Source organism: Euprymna scolopes, chromosome 19 (genome assembly GCF_053919585.1).
Source record: "Euprymna scolopes isolate OS-2025 chromosome 19, ASM5391958v1, whole genome shotgun sequence".
NCBI lineage: Eukaryota > Metazoa > Mollusca > Cephalopoda > Sepiida > Sepiolidae > Euprymna > Euprymna scolopes.
Window position 1 is genome coordinate 75989127 of NC_136500.1, and position 22500 is coordinate 76011626.

General features: G+C 35.5%; 1 protein-coding gene, 1 long non-coding RNA gene and 1 pseudogene across 2 annotated transcripts in view; 2 read left to right on the forward strand and 1 right to left on the reverse strand.

The window, feature by feature from the left end:
- LOC145239761 (aldehyde dehydrogenase family 3 member B1-like) overlaps positions 1-22500 on the reverse strand; it is an 82113-nt gene that overhangs the window by 15288 nt on the left and 44325 nt on the right. The window contains exons 9-11 of the mRNA XM_080103191.1: positions 19754-19880; positions 12676-12746; positions 9738-9853 (exon numbers count right to left, since the gene is read on the reverse strand). Coding sequence (XP_079959317.1) covers positions 9738-9853; positions 12676-12746; positions 19754-19880 — 314 coding nt within the window. The remainder of the gene's footprint in view (positions 1-9737; positions 9854-12675; positions 12747-19753; positions 19881-22500) is intronic.
- The window catches only part of LOC145239762 (uncharacterized), a 36193-nt gene that overhangs the window by 10036 nt on the left and 3657 nt on the right, over positions 1-22500 (forward strand). The gene's annotated exons all lie outside the window — the stretch shown is intronic.
- On the forward strand, positions 9276-9392 carry LOC145240635 (5S ribosomal RNA; annotated as a pseudogene).

Here is a 22500-nt window from a genome sequence, read left to right on the forward strand (position 1 = left end):
CTGTAAACATAAGTCCAAATTTAATTATGGCAATTTTGAAATTACATAGTTATTACTTTTACCTTTTATATAGATATAAAATATTTTTTCTGTAACTTTTTCGTTTTTCGACATACTTCTTAATGTTTTATAATTTAATAATCCTTTATTTTAATTCTTTATCTCTTCTTTGCATGGCCAGTTTTTTATCTGCCTTTTCTGTTTTATTCTTTAAACTTTCCTATCCATCTAATATATCAATCTACCGACACTTTCATATCTTGTATGTATATTTACTTAAATTTTACTATATGAATTTACTTACTTCTTTTTTTTTTTTTTCCTGAAATTGCAGATACCGGCCATCTACTCCCCTTAAATAATTTTTATTTTTTATTTTTTATCTTTATTCTTTTCTTATTTTATTTTATTTTATATTATATATTATATTTTATTTTTTATTATATTTTATTTTAGTTTTTTATTTATTTATTTATTCTTTATTCTTTATTTTCTATTTATTTATTATATATTTATTTATTTATTTTTATTTTCCTTTTTTATTTTTTATTTTCCTTTTAGTGTCATTTAATAACTCTTGCTGACAATTTTTTTAAGTGATAACCTGTACATTTCAGTTGACCTATATTATTTGGCCTGTATATATTTTCGCGCCCTTAACATTCCCTGTCTGGGTCGTTTTGACTTTTGTTTCCCTTTATTTTATATTTAACTTTATCATTTTTTTTTCTCTCCTTTTTTTTCTCTCTCTCCTTTTTCTTCCTAGATAATTTTTATTTACAGTTATGTCTCGGAAGTAGAGTGAAAAGCACATCTTATTTTTCTTTTATTAATATTATTTTTTTTCCTTGTACACATGTTTGTGAATTATTCCATGGATTTCTGCCTTTGGATTATCATGGACCATCTTCTTCCAATTATGGGATGTCTTTGGATTTTACTTGTACAAATGGAATTCTTTTAACTTTCTTGAAGTTTTACATTTGGATTTTACCGTCACTGGATTTTTTATCTTCCACCAGACTATCCATTCATGTGTAATCACCTTTTTCTTTACCATATTACCTCTGCTTAACTTATTTTGTTTTCAAGTAAGATCTTTGACTTACTTGTTGTTTCATCAAATACTTCTGCATGCAAAATCCGATCCCGCATTTTGCTAATTCCTACCCTCTGATGAGAAGGAGAGTATTTCTTCGAAACTCCGCGGATTAAGGACTATCCATTTATCTAGTGTTTCCTTTTCAGATTAAATATGTTTTTAACTCATTTCAAAGTGTTTTTTAACATATTTTATTAACTGTTTGCTCATATATACATATATATATATACATATATACATACATATATATACATATATATATATTTATATACATGCATATATATACATATATATACATATATATATATATTTATATGCATACATATATATACATATATATCTATTTATATATATACATATATATATACATATATATATGTATGTAGTAATTTATAAAATATATATGGCGATTAAGCTACACTGAATATTCCGCATTTCATCCACTCTAGGACTCTTCAGGCATAAGAATAAGCATTAATGAAAATGAGTCCATCCAGCATTCAAAGATGAGAGAGAAACTAAGCCAAGAATATTTACGCTGGGTAAGAAAAATCTGCAAAACTGAAATCACAAACAAGAACAAAGTTACGGCAATTAACCAACTTGCCATGCCAGTACTAACATATAGTTTTGGCATTATTGACTGGCCTCAGAAAGACATAAATTGGCTTGACACAAAGACAAGGAAAATGTTAACCTTGTACCGAGTTATTTATCGAAATCAGTGCATGCCTCATTTGTACCTACCCAGGCAAGAAGGAGGTATGGGACTCTCAGAAGTCAATCATCAACACAGAGCCACAATCGTCAGCATAGGTCAGTACATAATAAGTTCCTGTAACCCCAAGCTTATGAAAATTAAAGACCATTATCAGAATCGAGCAAGTAGTACAACATCTATAACACAACTTGCCACTCATTTTGGAAAAGATTGCCTTACAAATGATACTGAGAACCCAAACAAGCCTGCCACTGACATAGCCCAGAAAAGTCGGAAAAAATACACTAGCCAGTTCCATAGTGTTAAAACAGAAGAATGGACCAACCATAAATGGGCAAAATACCTACCGACTGAACTATCCCAAGAATATATTGATAGGGATGGTTCCCTGGACTGGCTCAAAAGAGGATCCCTCCATTACAACCAAGAGAGGTTGATATTGGCTGCACAAGACCAGGGCCTCATGACAAACGCCTTCAAAAAGATGTGTGGTCTAAGCAACAATAATAAATGCAGGTTCTGTAGCACTGAGGTTGAGAGTGTGGGTCACCTGATTTCTGGTTGCAAAGTCCTACTTGGAGACGGTTATTATACAGATCGCCATAACGGAGTTTGCAAATACCTTCACTGGAAGATATGTAAGAAACTCAACATTCAGGGAACATATACCCAAACGAACAGTTGGGAATGACAACTACACTATTCACTATGACTACATAATCCCTACTGCTACATATCTTGAAAACGCAGCTGTTAAACCAGATATAGTGATTTGGGACAGAGCAAACAAAAAAGCGACCGTAATAGAGGTCAGTGTACCCAATGATACAGGGCTTAACAGAGTTGAGAGGGAAAAGATAACAAAGTATCAAGGACTTATGTATGATATGAAACGAAATTGGAAATTAAAAGACGTTTCAATTATACCAGTCATCATAGGAGCAACTGGGCTTTAAAAAGTACATAGCAAGCATACCCGGTGAACCAAGTGCAAGTAAAATACAAACGATTGCACTGAAAGGGACGGTTAGAATCCTGAAAAGATCTCTTGGTTGGACTTACTAAAATAGGGGTAAATGTCAGACATCTGGTTGGATGTCCCATCCCCTAGAAGAAAAAGTTTAAGAAAAATGAAAAAAAAAAGGGAAATGTATATATATATATATATATATATATTATTTTTTTTTTGATGAATTATAGGCATGCCCAAATACATTTTATTTTCTTTGGATGAATTGATGGGTAGTCTAGTTATAATGAATAATAAATAAACAATTTTTATTTCAAAGGAAGTAACTCTTTTCTCCCTATTTCTCCTTTGCTAGATATTTTGAGCAGAGTTATGTCCCTTTCATTACAGACCTGCCGAAATTTAGGATGGAACGTGTCACACAGCTAAGCTCCATTAAAACATCACATTTAACAAGTAATTCTTCTTTAGTCGTAAATCTATGTAATTATAAAACTCTGTGGACCTTGCTTGCATCTTATCTTCAGTTATCGGGCGATTCCATCTCATAAAAAATGGATGACAGGTTAATTTATATATTTAAGCAAACATTTTTAAAGACAACAGAGAGCTTTTGTTTAGTTATACTTTTTTTATTTTCAACTTTTATGATGTTTTTTGTGTATAAATTAAAGGGATTAAAAAATGTCCCATAGTTAGATTTGTCTCTCCACAGCATGTGATTTTGTTGCTTTTCGTCATCGTCAAGAGAATGTGTAAGATTTGGTTGTGCAGACGGGCATAGTAGCAGCGGCAGTTGGAAAACGGTTAATGCATGCAAAGCCGTTTGTAGTAGACTGGTGAATATACTATACATATCCCCCAGTCGTACAAAATAGGAGAAATGATTTGAATTGGGAAAGGAAAAATGAATTGCTTTGAGGAAGGAACGAACAACACGTTTGCTTGAATTAAACGAACTAGGATTTATTTCGTGTAGAAACAAGTGAAAGAAAAGGGTACTACATGTGGTTATTTTGGCATGCGTCTCTGGCTGTTTACTGGTGAGAAGGAAAGTCTATTGTCGTAGAAAGAGAAAGAGAGAAAGTCAATCCAGTTTGGTGTGCGTCTCTCTCTCTGTTAGCTAGTGAGGAGGAAAGTCTATTATAGTATAGAGAGAGAATGAGAAGAAGTCAATCCAGGCCGTGGAGATAGAAAACGTATAAAGTGTATATACTGTCTATTAGCTCGTGCCCCATACATAGTAGCAGGGCCATGACGCGCGCGAGCGTGCGCCTCCCGAAGGGAGGCAGCTGGTTCGCTGAACCTCTCAGCTCGAGAGCTGGTCCGAAAAAGAAGATGCTGCTTATAGCTTTTGCATTTACAATTGTTTCCGGTGGTCTTTTGCGCATGTGTGGATTTCCTTTGAAAGGGGAAGTGACGTTGTCCTTGTGAGCGTACGTGTGCGCGTATGTGAGTACATGTGTGTACGTTAGCGTGTGTGTGTATACATGTGAATGTCAGTGTATGTACGCGAACGTTAATATATCTACTTGTGTGTACATGTGCGCGTATGTTTGTGTGTGCGTATGTATATGACAAGAAATATGGCTTGAGATGTGAACGCGTGTTTTTGTGTGAGACTAGGAAAGGCTCCCACACGTTTGTGCCCAGCGGGGAGGCAGTGTCTAGTTTTGAGGTGAAGGCAGGGTAAGAAAGGGGAAGGGGGTTACGATAGGCATTTTAAAATGTGTTGGCTGATTTGAAAAGTAACCGTATTTAGGACAGGTTTCTGAGTTCTTATACATACTGCTTCCAAAATTTTAAAGCTTTTAACGTTGGGTTTCATGGTGTATTTGGTGTGTTGCTAACTAAAATTTCTCTAACTTCAGAGGGGGCAGTTATGTTTTTTTCTGTAAATGTTGTAATGTAGCACTAGATTCTACATTATGCGTGGTAAGGTGACGGGATAATGTTGTCACTGTGTAACTGACGTAATCAACGTAACTACTGTTTCTTTTTTTGATTTTTTTTGCTTTTTGGTTATACTTTCTCAACGAGCATTTGAACTTATAGATGACGTTGGTTCGTTTTAGTGGTTTAAGAATAGGGGAGGCATTGTTTTTTACAACTTAGTTTTGAGTTTTAATTTTTTTATAATCTCTTCTATATAAATAAAATGAACTCATTTTTCCCGTCTGATTTTGACATTAATAGGATTAAAAATCAAGATATTTCATGCAAATATAATATGCACAAACGGCAGAACAATATCTGAGGTGTGTTATAGGCTTATTATTTCTCAAATTCCTCGATAATCTTAGATTTCTATACTTTTTCTGCTGAGAAGTCACGGCCAAAATCGGTTAAGATCAATGGAAGTGGTAAAATATTTTCTCTCTAATAAATTCCTCCTCCCCCTGCCACCACTTAACACCGTTTGGGGATCGTTCACAAGGAACAGTTGAGAAGAGAACACTGATTTGGCTTCGTAGTTCTTTCATGTGAAGTTATTATATTATATTATAACTAAACTAAGCTGCAGTGCTCTGTGGCGTAGTGGTTAGCGTGCTGGACAATTCACATTATATTTTCACGTTCGCGCCGACCTACCGTAGTCGTTTTTTTTTGTTTTTTTTTCCTAAACAACTGGAATGGACTTTTCTTGGTGACCGAACTGTTAACGTTGCAGATGTTTTTGTTTTTTTTTTTCACACTTTATTTTCCTACTTTTACTCATGACTCCGGGTTTGATCCTTCCTACTTACCTACCATAACATTTTTTAAAACTCCCCCCCCCCGTCCCGGAAACAAACACTCGGGCAACGCCGGGTACCCCCGCTAGTATATAATAATATTTTTGTAAGTGAGGGAAACGTATCTATGAATAATATTTTTATGACCTTTTGTTCCAATTTAACTCTTGGTTGCATCTGGTTGCAATAGAAAACGTTAATTGTATTGGGATTTTGATGTTGATGGGTATTACTATTTGTTGTGGTGTTTTTTAAGTTCCGGAACATTGAAATTATTTGTTAATCTGCAAAGAAGCGTTTTTATTGAATTCATTCTTATATTCGTCCCATATCTCAGAAATATCACCACTTCACTTCAGATAATTTTGTTGAAAAAGATTTGCTTGATGCAATATCGAATAGGGTAATGTGAGTTTTTTGTGGAAAAGATTATCTCAATGAAATATCAACGATTGTAATAAAAATTGGTTGCCATTTTGATTATCTTCAGTAGATTTGCTCTTGCCACATGTCCGTGTCTGTCTACATTTCTCATTCTTCTATTTTCACTCCTATAGCAATTGCACATCCCGGTCACAACTGCATCTTCCCAAGTTCCTTATCTTTTCACTCTGCAAATGTATATTTTATACTGACCATCTGTCTGAATCCATACATAACCTCCAATCTCCCATGACTATGTATTATTTGATTTGTCCTTAAAAAAGACAGTTAATTTATATAAATGAAACAGTAGATGCATGTATGTGTGTTTGTCTGTGTATAAATATTTAACCGCTATACTCTTAAACTACAAGTTACATAACACTGGAATTAACAAGAAATAGTAACCATACACCAAGGATTGTTTATAACGAGTAAAATCTTTGTTTGGATAGATGAATAACATGTACAGAAGTCGGCAAGTTGAAATGCAAAATGTCCATTTCAACTTGCCGATATTTCTATTAGTTTGCACATACGTTAACGGTGGTTTAATTTTATAACTTTCTTCTCTATCTGTCGGGTTAGCTCAAATGGTATTGAACACGACTGGAGAACTAAATGAAGGAACGTGGCTGGTTTTGATTTTAGCTAATGGTACCCAAGTTATTTTTTAAAAACTTTTGAAATCAGTATATATATTTATATATATATATCTCAGGGGCTAAGATGGGACTAGTGCCACTCGTGCCCAGCACGACCAATAACTCGGTCAATGTTATTCAAAATGGATTAAAAATCATCCATTAATTTCAAGCAAACATATTTAGTCTGATCTCAATTAAATTACGTATATCTTCAAGTCTCGATAACTAAGTAGCGAAAAGTTCATAAATATATCTGGGAATAATACAACGATGTTGTTTTGAATGGATGGTCCTTATCCGGCTACCGTCAGATCCATTGAACATCCCATAAAAGTGGCTACAATGTTGAACACACGTAATCCGTGCCAAGCACAAGACCCCTTATAATAACAGTAATGCTTGAGAAATCTCGCTTTAGGCTGTAGCCAATGGCAAAATCGTCAAACTACCGTGCTCAAAAAATTGAGCACAATGTGACTGCTGACGCCTGTCTTGGGAAGAGAGACAGAGACAGAGATCTATAGGCACATACATACGCATAAACACATGAAGAACGATTACTACTACTGCTGCAATATGTGGTAGTATGAATAGCTATGTGTAAACATAACCATGCGTATATATCAGATTGTAAATATTCATTAATTAATAAAGAACAGGTTTTGAATGAGAGTGAATTTGTTTTTGTTTTTTTTATTGAGGAATGGTTTTTATGTGAATTTTGAATCATAGAAATCTACGAAAAATACTTGTTTTAAGTCATTTTATATTAATACTAAGAAAACCCCCTGAAACCTTCGTAGAATTTCGTAGTGGTACGTAGATACTTTTCTAATTTTTTTCATAAATGTCCTGTATGTAACCTTTTTTTGCTGCATCCATCATTTCACAGCTATTTAAATCCAACTTTATTCATCAATATTACCTTTTTATTCTATGGGAAAATTTAATCGCCGTTTTTGGACAACATTACTTCAGTTGCTGAAAATATTTCACTCGCTTCACTACATTCAATTTTACCACGGACTTTATTTACAAATTTTTTGTATCTTAGAATTTTTGGATAAAATTAAGATTTTCAATGTTCTCAGTGTTTCTACGGATAACTTCAACTGGTCAAGATATCATATGTTTCAAGATTCATCAGATGGAATTTACATTTTGGAAGTTCCCTATATTTTGCATATAACATCAGTTGGGCTAATTTTCCTGTGTTTCAGGGGTAAGTAGATTATTCTCTAAAACATAAAAAAAAAGTTGTACTGCATTTGTTGTTAATGATCTGATTTTAAATTAGATATAATGGAAATGGATATTATGTTAGACCTGAAAAATAGATCGTTTGGCCAGAGAAATGTAGCTAGGAAGCGAGAAATTATTAAAGTTGGGTGCTCAAATGCTTTATTGGTGAATAAGGTTAGAACTCGTTCATTCCAATCCAAATGGTTTAATGACATTGACTGGTTATGTGCAAGTAAATCTGAGGAAAAACTCTATTGTTGGCCTTGCTTGCTTTTCACGCTTAAATCAGGACAATCGTGGACTGATACTGGCAAGGTACGTTAGTCAATCTGTGCTATAAAATGGAGAGTCACATAATAGCAACTATGATGACTTACTTTGGGCCCACGGACCACAGGTTGGGAACTGCAGTTGACAGAGGGCAGGGGGGCACGAGTAACAATAATAGGCTAGAGTCGCCACTGAGATATATATATATATATTCGATAGAGAATTGGTTCTATAATAATAAATACGAAATCTGCATGAATTAAAATATATTAAGTTTATTTTAGAATCGGCAAGGTTGAGCGCCTCTCTGCTATTATATTATAAAAGGAAATTAGCAATTATACTAGAATTTATGTCACCCCACCCCTTCCTCATTGATGAGTCATTTCCTTGATCCTTTTGGTTGGCAGGATTTCCGGTCCCTGGAGCTTTATGGGTCACGTGAGGTAGCTCATAAAAACTCTTGCATGAGTGTGCCCTGTCTCTTTTTTGTACCTTTTTTGGATCCACTAGCAGAACGCAGCTGAGGTTTGGTGATACATGCCCAAATGGCAGTCACAGAAACCCAGCCCCATTCCTACCATTACCAACAAAACTGAGGACTATTTGTGACAAACCTGAGACGGCAGTTACAAGTTAGCCATCATTATCACCAAATTCCTGCTTGGATTTCAATCAAGTCCGACATGAAAAGAACCAGAAATGAGGAATGCACTCGTATTATCATGTTATTCGAACTTTCCATCCCAGATAAGTTCTAACGAAGCACATTTTTTGCAAATCTTCTTTTCTGCACAATTAATTTTTTGTTGCATCATCTATTTGTTCACCTAGTAAAATTGCTTTAAATATTGTACACACTTATCGTGTTCCTTCTCACAAACCAACTACAGTAGAACCCTGGGATACGGCATTAATCTGTTCCGGATTGGGATCAAAAGGTGAAATCGCCATATGCAAAATTGTATACACTACATACTGAAAATTAGTAACAAAATATAGTACAGTATATGATACACATGTATATAATCAAATAACATTATAAATAATACCGTAAGGTGGGGAAATACCATAATCAGGGGCTGGAAAAACATTATAATCCATATCGTAACCTGAAAACAAAGTATCCTGGGGCCACTGTATCCCGGGGTTCTACTGTATTGCCGTATACAGCATAATCACGTTGACACACTGGTTCTCATCAGATCACCAAAGTTAAGCAACATTGAGCTTGGTTAGTACCAGATGGGTGACTATTTGGGAATTCTAGGTGCTGTATGTGCTCTCCGCTTATCTTGGCATTTGTTTCTAGTCGTTCTGTACAGACACTTCACTTGTCACTGGTATTTAACACTGTCGACTCAGGAGAGGTGTGGTTGGAGATTGCACACCTCCTGCCTCAAAAATATCATGCGCAGGCACTCCTTCGTGGGTATCCATAGTCTGTCAAAGACTGAAGGAGCCCTTGACTGTATTGCCATATTCTGTTTCAGAGTTTATCCTCGATTTGTGTGTGAATTGAATGTTTTCCGGGTAAAATTAATCCCAATTATATAAAACTAGCTGAAATACCTGATATTCAATATATTACAATAAGACATGATTATATTAAGCAGCAGTGACTTACGTGCCGTGTGTGTCATCGTATCGTTAACGCACACTCCTCCGCTTGACGTTTCTGACAGGAAATACTGAACCAATCTTTTATTGTGGCTGAATATGTATAAAGTCAGGGCCTTCTCACTAAAAATATAAAAAAACAGATTTCGTTGACAATATTTTTGTTTATATTATTAAACCACAGAAGTAAAGATACAAATGTTTCTTTACTATAAAAAAGTTGTCTTTTGAAACAAAAAAGTAAAGATAAATAAAAATACAAATATTTCTTTAGTATAACCCTGCCATGAAAAGTTCTTTTTTAATTAGTCAAAAATGCTTTTAAAAAATCTACTCTACCTATGTTCACATGAACCTGTACTCCTATATATATATATTTTTTTTTTTTTTAATATATTTGTATTCATATTAAAAACCCTTTTTTCTATTTATTTAAGCATAAAATACAACTTTGTTATATGGGTCGTGGAATTGCATTCATCTGCAAAAGATTTAGCTAATTTGCATATTCTTTTAAACATTCATTTTAATTTCCTATTAGGTTTTCGGTTTTCTTATAGGATGATCATCTTTAGTTAACTATTATGTGTAATTATATTCATGCAGATATTCTACATGATTTATGCTTGCATAATTGCATAAAAAGGTTATAGTAAACACAAACCTCTTTCTATATGCATTTATGTATGCATATATATATATTTTTTTAATTTTGCCTCCTAAACTCCTCCTCGAGTTTTGGGTCTACAGACATGAAAATTCGAACCTATGTGAAACTTTATATTTGGGCTTTAGCCAGGGAAAATCGGTGCAGAAGTATGAAAATTTAAAAAAATGGAATTTGCCAGGTGAAGGTCGAACGATGGCATTATGAATATGCATGCGTAACGTAATAGCTATTGGTTTATGTTTTAATTTTTAGCCTTGCAGCAAACATGTCTTTATAGCTCAGGCATTAACATCAAAGGAAAAAGTAAATTGTAAGCTAAACGTTTTAGTTTCGATTCTCGGTGGTAGCGCATGAGTCATTTTTATTTTTTTACTTTTTAAATCCTTACTATATATTGGGTCCAATATAATATAATAATAAATATGATATCTGCATTGATCAAAATATCATATTCAAGCATATTTTACGACCAAACAATGGCGGACGACCTGCAAGTATTTATATAAAATCATAGAATTACTTCAGTAATATATTTTTTCATATCTATATTGTTATTATCATTTTTGATGACAATGCAGGACCTATTAGGTTAGAAACTCTTTTCTTTTTTTTTTTTTTTTTTGGACATTGTTCAAGGAGAAGAGACTAATGTTAGGTGCATCAGCCCAGATGTGGCAATAATACTCCATCCATTGGTGGATGGTGACTTTGACTTTGTAGAGATATAGAATACTGGCAGGTGTAAGAAGTTTCCTAGCATGTTTTAGTGAGTCTACTTTATTTGCAGCAGATTTGGCAGTATCTTCTATGCATTTGTTCCAATTTATGTTGTGTTTGAATGTTATTAAAATACAAATAAGTTTTAAATTATTATAATTTATAGTGCTGTTGCTGCTGCTAAGATGATGATGATGATGATGATGATGATGATGATGATGATGATGATGATGATGGCAGCGGCATCATTTATTTGACTATATATCTAAAATCTTACGCTTGTATATCTATGACTCCATTACGAATTTACCCTTTAAATGTCATATTTAAGACAGTAAACTCTGCATTTGTTAGTTAAGAAATATTCTAGAACAGGAATTACCAAATTCTTATTGTGGAAAAATCAGCTTTACATGACAATAGATAATATTGAGACTATAACATATATAATATAAATAAAATAAATAAATTTTAACTGACAATCCAGTCTATCCTACTATTTAACACATAGCTGGGGAAGTAGGGATGGATCAGAATATTAATAACAGTTAATATTTTTTTAACATAACATGCCGACCCCTCAAATCACCATGAATGTATTACTCATCACACCATTTTTCAATTCAGAGATCAAATCCAGTTGTAAAGTTCTGTTGGAGGACGGCTACTACACAGTGTGACACAATGGAGTTTGTAAATATCTCAACCGGGCCACCTGTAAAAATTTGAATATCGAATGTAGTAGAAACTCTTGGAAACATATACCAGAAAGAACAGTTGGAAATAAGTTATACACCATTAACTATGACTATATAATCCCTACAGCTACATACTTAGAAAATGAAGCTCTTAAACCTGACAAAGTGGTATTTGACAAGCAGGAGAGAGTAGCAACTCTAGTAGAAGTTAGCGTCCCTAATGATAACGGCCTAAACAGAGCTGAAATGGAGAAGATAGCTAGATATCACTTGATATGATTCAGTCTGTTTTCCACATTCATAATCATGCAAAATTTCATGAAAAGCTAATTAACCCATTTTGAGAAAACGGGGATGTTAAATAATATGTCCCATATCACTGTCATGTTCCATAACAATGATATGGGACAAGAGAGAGAGAGAGAGAAAGTAGCAACCCTAGTTGAAGTTAGTATCCCTAAGGATATTGGCTTAAATAGAACTAAGAGAAAGAAGGCAATTAAATACCAAGGTCTTATGTATAACATGAAAAGAAACAAGAATCATTGAAAAATTTTAATTATTTCAATAATCAGAGGAGCCACTAAGGAAAAGAACTGTAAAAACTACTTGGCGAACATACCCAGTGAACCACATGCAAGAGAAATATAAACAATTGTACAAAGGGATGCCTGAAACCCTAAAAAGATCTCTCGGTTAAAGTCTCTGAAATAGTGGATGAATGTCTGGCATCTAGTACATTGTCTCGTCTCCAGTAAAAACAAAGAGAAAAGAAAATTGAAAAAAAAAAAAAAAAAAATAGAAGAGATAATGTAACTCTTATATAAAAGGAGGAGAAAAAATATGAATTGTTTTCTTACCGGTTGTTAATAATCTGTATTGCTTCTTCTGGACCATTGACTGGCACTAATGGAAGAATTGGGCCGAAAATCTAGAATGAAAAAATAAGTATTTTTTTCAATTAATATCGACAATTCAATTCAATAAATTTGTCAAAAAAAATGCATGTTTCATACATACACCATCAAAAATTTACACAGAAGAGGATACAATAGCCCAGCAGCTGTTCAATTTCGAGTTGAATTGTTAGGTCATTAGAGTATTCACTACATCTCCTGGAAGTCCATTCTAAGGTTCAGTGATTGAGAAAGTGGTGCTCTTTTTCTTTTCGTTTAACATCATTTTTCTCTTGTTCAAACATTTCTGATATCGAACAAGCTCACTCACCAGTTCTCAGAATTCAGCAGGTTAATAGTCTTCAGATTCCATTTTGTGCTGTCTTATCTAATAACTTGCTTCAAAGTATTCCTTGGCTAGCTAACCTTGGTGCAATTTAAGGGATCTACAATGGTTTATTCAGGTGGATGAACGGTCCACATGACCATACCAGCATTAAAACCCAGTTGTCATGTAGTGCTTTCAGCAAATCCTCTAACCTAATGCGTTCAATCCAAATTGGCTGTAAAACAGTTTCTGGTCTGCCCTCGTAGACCTCTTTCAGGTTCAGGAGTGAATGATAGGTTCTGAAGGAGATCATAATGACCATTGAGGAGATTGAAGAACAAGATGAGATCACTGTGTAAACATTTCCACTCAAGAGAGAAAAGGTGAAGCTTCTCGAGTCGGCTTTCATAGGGCAAATCCCAGTCTCTGTACCATTTGAGTAGCCAGTCATCAAACTCTCTCCAAGTACCAGTCAAACGGGTGACTGTCCAATTCATCAGAAAGAGAAAAAAATAAATATTATCTCACCTAGGCCGATCAGAACCCTCTAACAGTAGTCGTCATCATTAGTGATAATATGAGTGGCTATTTCCTTCTTTTATGTCTGTGTAATGACAAAATACAGTCTTGTAAATCATTTATTGTATATGGTTAATTGAATACATATTGTTATTTAACCCCTAGCTGAATGGTTAGTATTTTCCAAATGTCTTAGTATATAATTTGACCATAATAGCTCTGATTGGATTTGAACTTGTGGTGTATGTTAGTGTGTTATTAGGGTTCCTACGTCAGTGGTGATTAAGTTAGCTAGTGTGAATTTTGACAAGGGCCACGTTGAGTGCATGATAACACAGCTATGTAAAACCGAATCATACCCAGGTTTGATTGAAAGATGGGTGAAGTTGAGACATGGTGCAGAGGTCAAACGTTGTAGATGGAACAAAGAGACGATGAAGCATGGCGTCATGTTTTCAAGCAGAGAGAAAACTAAGGTTTTCAGATCAGTTTGTCTGTGGAAGTTGTGTGAATGAGCCACCATCAATGATGTAGAAAAGTAATAATTTCAATGAATGTTACTGATGTCTCTGTTCGTGTGTGTCACTCATTTCATTAAGTTAGAAAGTTAAGTTTAAGAAGTAAATAACTAGCTATAATAACATTAGTCTCTCTCTCTCCTAAGTACATTCTCTCCAAATAAAATCTTGAAGAAAACTCAACGAATATCTCATGAAAAATGTTTCATTCATCTTAGTTAAACAGATGAAACAATCGATTGCCACTCATGAAACGCGTCAAAGAGAAATAGCGGTTTCAAACAAGGCGATAAAAGACTCAAGTATAAACATCCCTCATATATGTATAAAGACTTTATATGCTTATTGAAAATGTCATATATGGTTAATTGAATACAAGTTGCTATTTAACTGTAGGTCAAGATGAGATAACTGCATAAACATTGCCGTTAAAAGGAGAAAAGATTAGGTTTCTTGAGTCGGCTTTTGTAGGCAGTTGTCAAATTCTTTCTAAGTACTGATTAACTGAGCGATTGTCTAATTCATCAGAAAGGGGAAATAATCAATATTATCTCTTCTAGGTTGATCATGATCCTCTAACAGTAGTCTCCATTATTAATGATTATATGAATGGCTATGTCCTTCTTTCATATCTGTGCAATGACAAAATACTAGCTGAACTGTTTATAATTTTCCTAGTGTCTTCATATATAATTTGATCATAATAGCTCTGATTGGGTTTGTGTGTGTGTGTGTGTGTGTGTGTGTGTGTGTGTGTGTGTGTGTGTGTGTGTGTGTGTGTGTGCCTATGGCTTTATGACAGTTAGTTTTGACTCCCTGCTATTAAAACTGATGGTGCTCAGTCTGGAGTCAGCTGTGAGTTGCAACTTCCTGCGGCATTATGGACATGTTACACGAAACTTTGGTTATATTAATAGGTGTGTATACATCTCAGTAGAGAAAAAGGTAAGTCAAAAAAGTGATTCAGTCAAAAATGACCTCAAACAACGGCATTGCAGTTATCTTCAAGTCTAATGTAAACAAAGAAGAATCAAGTCCTATTCAATCATCTTTTGCCCATTCCACCCACTGTTTCCAATTTTCTTGTGATAGTAATCATCATTCAACTAACAATCCTTTTAATCCTTATCCTTGAGTGACCACCAGGCCTTGATAAGCGATGAGTCATCATCATACAAAAAACAATCCATTTCTAATAGCATTGGTTATATCTTCTTTTTACTGACTTATTCATAATTGAAGAGTAGTGACCATTGTCTCTAAAAAAGCAATTTGGCCCACACGTGGAGGATTTAAATAAAGCCACAACGACATATCACAACAACCAACAGTCCTTTTAATCTTTGTCCTTGAATGACCTCTGGGCTTTGAAAAGAGTGACCCACCAGTAGAAAATGTAGTGGAATGACAGGTCTGTGATTCGGTGGATTTATGTGTGTTTATATAACAAAATACAATCACTGTTGCAAATAATTCATTGTATATGATTAATTGAATACAAGTTTCTATTTAACACCTCACTGAACAGTAATTATGGGTTTGCATTTTACCAAGTGCATAATTTGATCATAATAGCTTTGGATTTGAACTTGTGGTGTGGGGCTTGATGACAGAGTTAGTTTTGATTTCTTGCTGTTAAGGCTGATAGTACTCGGACTGGAATCAACTCTGAATTGCAACTGCCTGCAATGGTATGGAAATGCTGAGCGAAACTTTGGTTGAATAAAAGATGGTACTGAACACCATCAACATTGCTTAACTTTGGAGATCTAACGAGAACGGGTGTGTCAACATGATCATGCCATATCAAGCAATGACAAATGATAGAATTTCATGATGAAAGTCACTCTGTACTGCCATGGCCGACATCTGATGTGGAAAAGACCTACTAAATGATGACAAAGATGCAAAAAAGAGTAGGAGATGTCTGATTCCATAGTCAATGATGGTACACAATAAAACAATTCTGCAAATTTTCATTTAGAATAGCAGAATCTAAATAATAAGGATGTTAGTTAATTTTTGATTGCAAGTATATTTTGCTTGTTCGAAGCATCTGTGTATTTGAATTAGATGAGGGATCATAAGGTTCAGGCAATTTCCTGTCAATCTTACTGCTTGAGTAAAAGCAAGCTTTTCACACACTAAGGGCCCTATGAAAAATGATTGGAGTTGATAGTAAAGTCGTAAACACTGTTGAAAATTCATACAAAACCACAGAATGTGTGCAGCTGTTATTAACGGACATTCAATCACAAATTGGTTTGAAGTCCGATCTCCAACTTCTAACGTAGACCCCCACTACCAGGTCTCCTTCTCTAACATCAGGGGCTACGTTCTAACCTTCCAGGGGTTGAAACCCAATTACAGGAGACTAAACCAGACATATTATTTCTAAGTGAAACTGGCATTGGACAGACCATTTCCCTAGATGAGTTCGTAATTAAAGGATACTCTAATTTAACTTCCAAATCTGACCGCCAAGATCGGCATGGAATATGTGCCTATATAAAAGATGGCTTTCCATGTGGTAGGGACATCTCCAAAGAAGATCCTAACTTACCCTATATGTGCTTCCGGGTTGCACTAGCTCAAACTACTGCATTTATATTTGCTCTCTATCGCCCCCACAACAGTGGAGTTACTATCTTTAAAAGCATAGCTGAGAAAATTGACCACGTCCTATCTGCTTATCCTTCAGCTAATATTCATGTCTGTGGAGACTTCAATGTTCACAATGTGGAATGGTTAACTCACTCAAACAAGACCGATAATGAGGGGAGGTTCTGTCATGATTTCTCCATTGCTTATGACCTCACTCAGATTGTTCACGAACCCACCCGTGTTCTTGATTCTGACGGCCAGTATGCAAGTTTCCTAGACCTCTTTCTCACAACTTGCCCTGAACTGTGTTCAGCTTCTGTTCTGTCTCCACTTGGATCTTTCAACCACTCAGTTGTATCAGTTAAGATAAAAATGAAATGCAATAAGTCCCCAGATGTACCTCTCCATCATACAGTATATCGATACTCTATGGCTTACTGGGATAGCTTCCACACATTTATATCAGATCTACCTCTGTATTCCATGTTTAAAAAGGATGTGTCCTCTGTAGTATCAAACCTGACATAATGATTAATTGTAGGTATAGACCGTTTCATACCCTCAAAAAAATTCCAGCAAAAACCTAACAACCAGCCATGGTTCTCTCCGGAATATGCTGCTGCCATTGCACATAGAAATCAATTCTTCCATTGCTTCCAACGTAATAGATGTACTGAGACTAAAGCCACTTTCAGAACTGCCAGCAACCACTGTAAAAAAGTAATAAAGAACACAAGAGAGTTGTATGCTCAGTCTGTCAAATCCAAAGTAGCTGAGCAGCGGCTTGGTTCCCACCAGTTTTGGCAAATAGCAAACAGAATCCTGAACAGAAGCATGTGCTCTATCCCAACTCTCATAAATGGACCTGAGGTAATCCCATCAGCATCAGACAAAGCCAAACTCTTTGCCAAGAACTTTGCAGCTAATTCTACCCTTTGCGACCAAGGCTGCCAACCTCCAATATTTCCTTCTGTATCAGAAAACATGCTATGTGATATACAAATATCTGTACGTGATGTTGCCAAGCTAATCAAAAACCTTGATTCCAATTCGGTATTCCAATTATAGTACTCAAAAGACTTCAACCAGAACTTGTGACCATCCTTACAAAACCGTTTAAACATTGTCTTAAGGAGAATTGCTTCCTGTCACCCTGGAAAATCTCATCAGTATGCCCCATATTTAAGAATTCAGGTGATCATTCATCTCCCTCACAGTACAGCCCAATAAGTCTCCTGTGCATCATGAGTAAGTTGCTGGAATCTGTGTTAAATAATCAACCATCTTAGCAAAAATAACCTTCTTAGTGACACGCAAAATGGTTTCCATTCTGCTAGATCTACAGCAGATGTGTTTACAGTTATATCTCATAGGATTAGTGAATCTCTCGATGGAGGCTACCTTTCTAGGACAATTGCTCTTGACATATCAAAGGCCTTTGATAGAGTATGGCATAAAGGTTTACTTCACAAGATCTCCAGCTATGGTATAGCTGGAAATTTCTTCTCAATTATTAAATCATTTCTCTCTGATAGGTTCATAAGAGTAGTGGTTAATGGGAAGAAATCAGAAGCTCACAGTATTAATGCTGGAATCCCTCAGGGGTCCATCCTGATCTATATTAATGATCTTCCAAATCACATCCTTGCATCATTCGTAGACATCTATGCTGATGACACTACTATCTATGGTAGCATATCTAAGACCGTAAACGACCAAGTTTTCTCTGATTCTCTCTCCTCTGATCTTGAGCAAGTGGTACAATGGGGAAAGAGATGGCTTGTTACTTTTAATGCATCTAAGATCAAGCTTTTATCTTTACATCATCAATGCTCTGATCCACATCTGGCATCAATTGAAATGAATGGCTCTCATCTTGAGGACGCCTCATGTTTTGACAAGCTTCTGGGCTTGACCTTTACTCCTGATCTTAAATGGAACACATATATTAAATCTGTTGCCAAGGCCGCTGGAAAAATGGTGGGATCCTTCTATCGATCCAGTAGATATCTCACTGCTGATGCAATTCTCTATCTATATAAGAGCCAAGTACGTCCAAGGATGGAGTACTGTTGCCACATCTGGGCAGGAGCTGCTAGAAAGGACTTATCCTGCCTTGATAGAGTTCAAAATAGACTTCGTAGCCTTGTGGGGGATGTCCTTTTCTTTTCTCTGCAACCTCTTTCTCACAGAAGAAATGTTGAGAGTTTATCTCTGCTTTATCTTTATTTTCATGGCAGGTGCTCGGCCGAGCTCCATTCTATGGTCCCCCCTCGCCAAACTTTCACAAGAAACACCCGTCTAGCAGAAAACACTATCACTAGTTTCCCCCACTCTTTATCTGTGCGTAAACCTAATTTCCATGAGCAAAGCTTCTTTCTTAGAACTGCACGCCTGTGGAATTGTCTTCTGTTTTTCTGCTTTCCAGCTGACTACAATATGGTTGTCTTCAAGTCTAACATAAACAAGTTTTTAATAAGCTGTTCCATATAAGTTAACAAATTTACCGAATCTCCATTACTAACGGTTACTATATTGTCCAATTTCTACTGTTTGTATAGCTTACTTTTTCTCTTCTTTGCCTTTAACTTATTCTATTTTCTATACTGAGTGGCAATGGGATGCATTTAAATCAATTGCTCTCTTTGACATCCGCTGCATAAATGTAACATGAGATGCCGAAATAACATTTTTTAACATGCATGTAAGGATGAACTTTCAAATTTTTAACCGATGGTGAGGATTCCCGCTTCTTTGAAACAACATGTCTTGGAGCTTCTTAGGGTTTGCATGGCCGGAAAAAGACAGAGTACCACATATTCAACACGGTAGGGCCTTGTTAAGCACATTGGAGTACAAGAAGACTTTTGAACACGAGACAAAGCGGTATTATGAAAGTACCTGTAAATAAATGTCTGTTGCTTCAACTGAAAAAGAAATGAGTCAAATTCTTTCCTTGTCTTTGTTTTCTTTGTGACTGTCTACATACAAGCTGCAGATCTCAAGTACTGACATATAACAACTATGCTACACTTCCAAAGATGCAACACCAAACCGATCTAATCAAACTTACCTCCTCTTCCATTAAAGGGTCTCCAGGTTTGACATCAATGATAATTGCCGGTGTAATCATCCTCTGTCTGTCATCTACTAAACCACCGTATGTTGCTTTTTGTCGGCTCAGCAAAGACTTCAGACGTCTGAGTAATGTAAAAAAAAAAATAAATGTAGAAATAAATGACAAGTGATGAAAAATAAAAAAAATAAATAAAAAAAGATTTATCATAATTTCAATAAAATGCATAGATTGTCTCCTCTTCTAAAATGAAAGGAGTAAATGCATTAGAGTCAAGCTTCAACCTTCTTCCAGTGCGTCTTTTCGAACTTAGGAACATTTTTTAAAGTTTTTTTTTATGGAGAAATGTGGTTGGTTGCTGGGAAAAATCAATGCCAGTGAACAAAGATATATTACACGAAACCAAACTGTAAATAATTCAATTGAAAGAAAGCAGATGACAAGGGTAGTAACTCCATGACACTGAGACAACTCTCTTGGTTATTCCCCTTGACCAATAACTGTTCATAACTCAATACTGGCACAGGGTGAAGAAAGTAACTTGGTAGAGTTCCTATTTACTTGCCTCCCTATGAGGGCAAAGTTAGACACAATGGCATTTTTTAATGTGAGGAAAATCTAGCCCCCCCCCCCAAAAAAAAAAGACACTCCGGGGATTGGAGCAAACATGAAAATTGCTCTAGTCTAGCAGAACATCTCCTGCATTGGCCGAGTACAGAATAGGCCAAGTGAAGTACTAGAACAGATACTACATTTTGTTCATAGCCAAAAGGCCAAGTTATATCTAGCCGCATCTGACTGAAATGGAATATTGAACAAGCAAAAGGGTCACCATTATTAAGACCACATCTTCACAACTAAATAGGTATCAACATTTATTCAAAGGAACACGGGAACACGAAAATTGTTTGGCAGGCTGATTTTTGTTAATAAGATAATGCTGAATCCTGGAGTTCCATTCAAACAAATCTGTTTGTAGTAAAAAGGTGAGCATAGGATAACACTTTATCAAGAGGTGATCAAAATGGGAACTGAATCTTGAATCATCTATGCATATTAATCTTGCTTCTGCACAGGTGTATCATAAGACCCACGCAGTTAACAGTCCAGGCTCGAGTATGCATGCACAAAGCCAAACCACACCACAAACTGCGTATACAACTAAACAAAATAGGTCCATCTTGTTTCGTTTAATCCTGTTAAGATTCAGCTCTTGTCTTTCAATCATAGGTATGCCCTTTTTCTTCCTGAGATTCTTATGGATGGCTCTGCTCTTGGTTAAAATCAACTCTAAAACTTCTTGGTTTTCTTTCTCTTCAAATCTTTCTTGGATTTCATATAATAGGTCCATTGCTCTTTCCACTTCTTGTAAAATCGGTTCTCTCTATCGCTCTAAATACTTTCTCACACCCGAGACTATTCTGTATCTCTACAAATTTACTATCAGACCATGTATGTAGCATTATTTGGATTGGTGAATTTCTGTCCTATTTAAAGCTTCTTGATAAAGTGCTGAAACGGATTTGTAATTTGATTGCCCCCCCCCACTTTCTTCTTTGCTGCAATATCTCTCTCACAGACGTCATGTTGCTAGTATCATTCTTTTCTATGAATGCTATTATGGCATGTGTTCTTCAGAATTGTCTGATCTATTCCCTGCTTCCTTTGTTCCAGCTCGTTTGACTTATTGGTCTAGTGGTCTTCATCAATTCGCTGTTTTGATACCCTCATTGTCATACAGCTTCCTATTCCAGTAGCTTCTTTCCAAGAACTGAAAGCTTGTGTAACTCTCTTCCTACTGACTGTTTTCCTCCTACCTATAGCCTTAGTCTTTTCAAGACTAAGGTCAATAAGTATCTCCCATCGTTGCAATAATTATCTTTCATTCCTGTCATCTCCTTACGTCATGTTGGTAAACTGGAAATGTATTGAGCAATAGAGAGCACTGACTTTAAGAGAATGTATGAACTCTAAGAAAGATTTGATGAGAAAGAAAGATCGAGAAGTTTCAGAGTGAATTTCTCATCAAAATCAAAGCGATTGATGAGAATCTCAGGAAAAAAAGGGACGCACCTACGATTGAAAGATATGAGTTGAATCTTAACAGGATTTTGTATCGAAATAGAATTATGTTAGGGATGGGCAATGAAAGTGAAAATAATTTAACTTTTTAACTGAAAAATTTAGATCAAAGTAACATTATCTCAACATGATAATTTATATGAGTGGCGTTCATTTCTCATAGCAGTAGAGTAACGAAACTTGACACAGTTATTAGTGTTTATCGACATAGGAATGATCCAGAGTTATCCATTTCTCCCATTGTTTAATGCAGTTCTGGAAACCGTTTTTGTAGAACATCCAGGTTGCTGCTCCAACCATGACATGACTTCCGAAATCAAGGCTGCATCATCTGACAAACACTTGCCTTTCAAAAATAGCTTTATGGCTGGGAAGAGGATGCAAGGTCAGGAGAGTAGAGAGGATCAGGGAATATTTCATTGCCACACTGTGCTTCTGATTTAGCAACATGCACGTTGGGCTATTTGACAAATCTGTCAATCTTGTAAAATGGTAGCCTCAACCTGACTGACAGATGTCTCATCAATGGTAACCAGGTGTGTGTCATTTATAGAAGAGCTTTGTTTTCTTTTAATTTGATTATGTGTTTTATTGTGCGAAAATAAGTTCCTATAGATAGCATAGTTAAAAATAGAAAAGTGAAACAAAAATGAAAGTAGAAA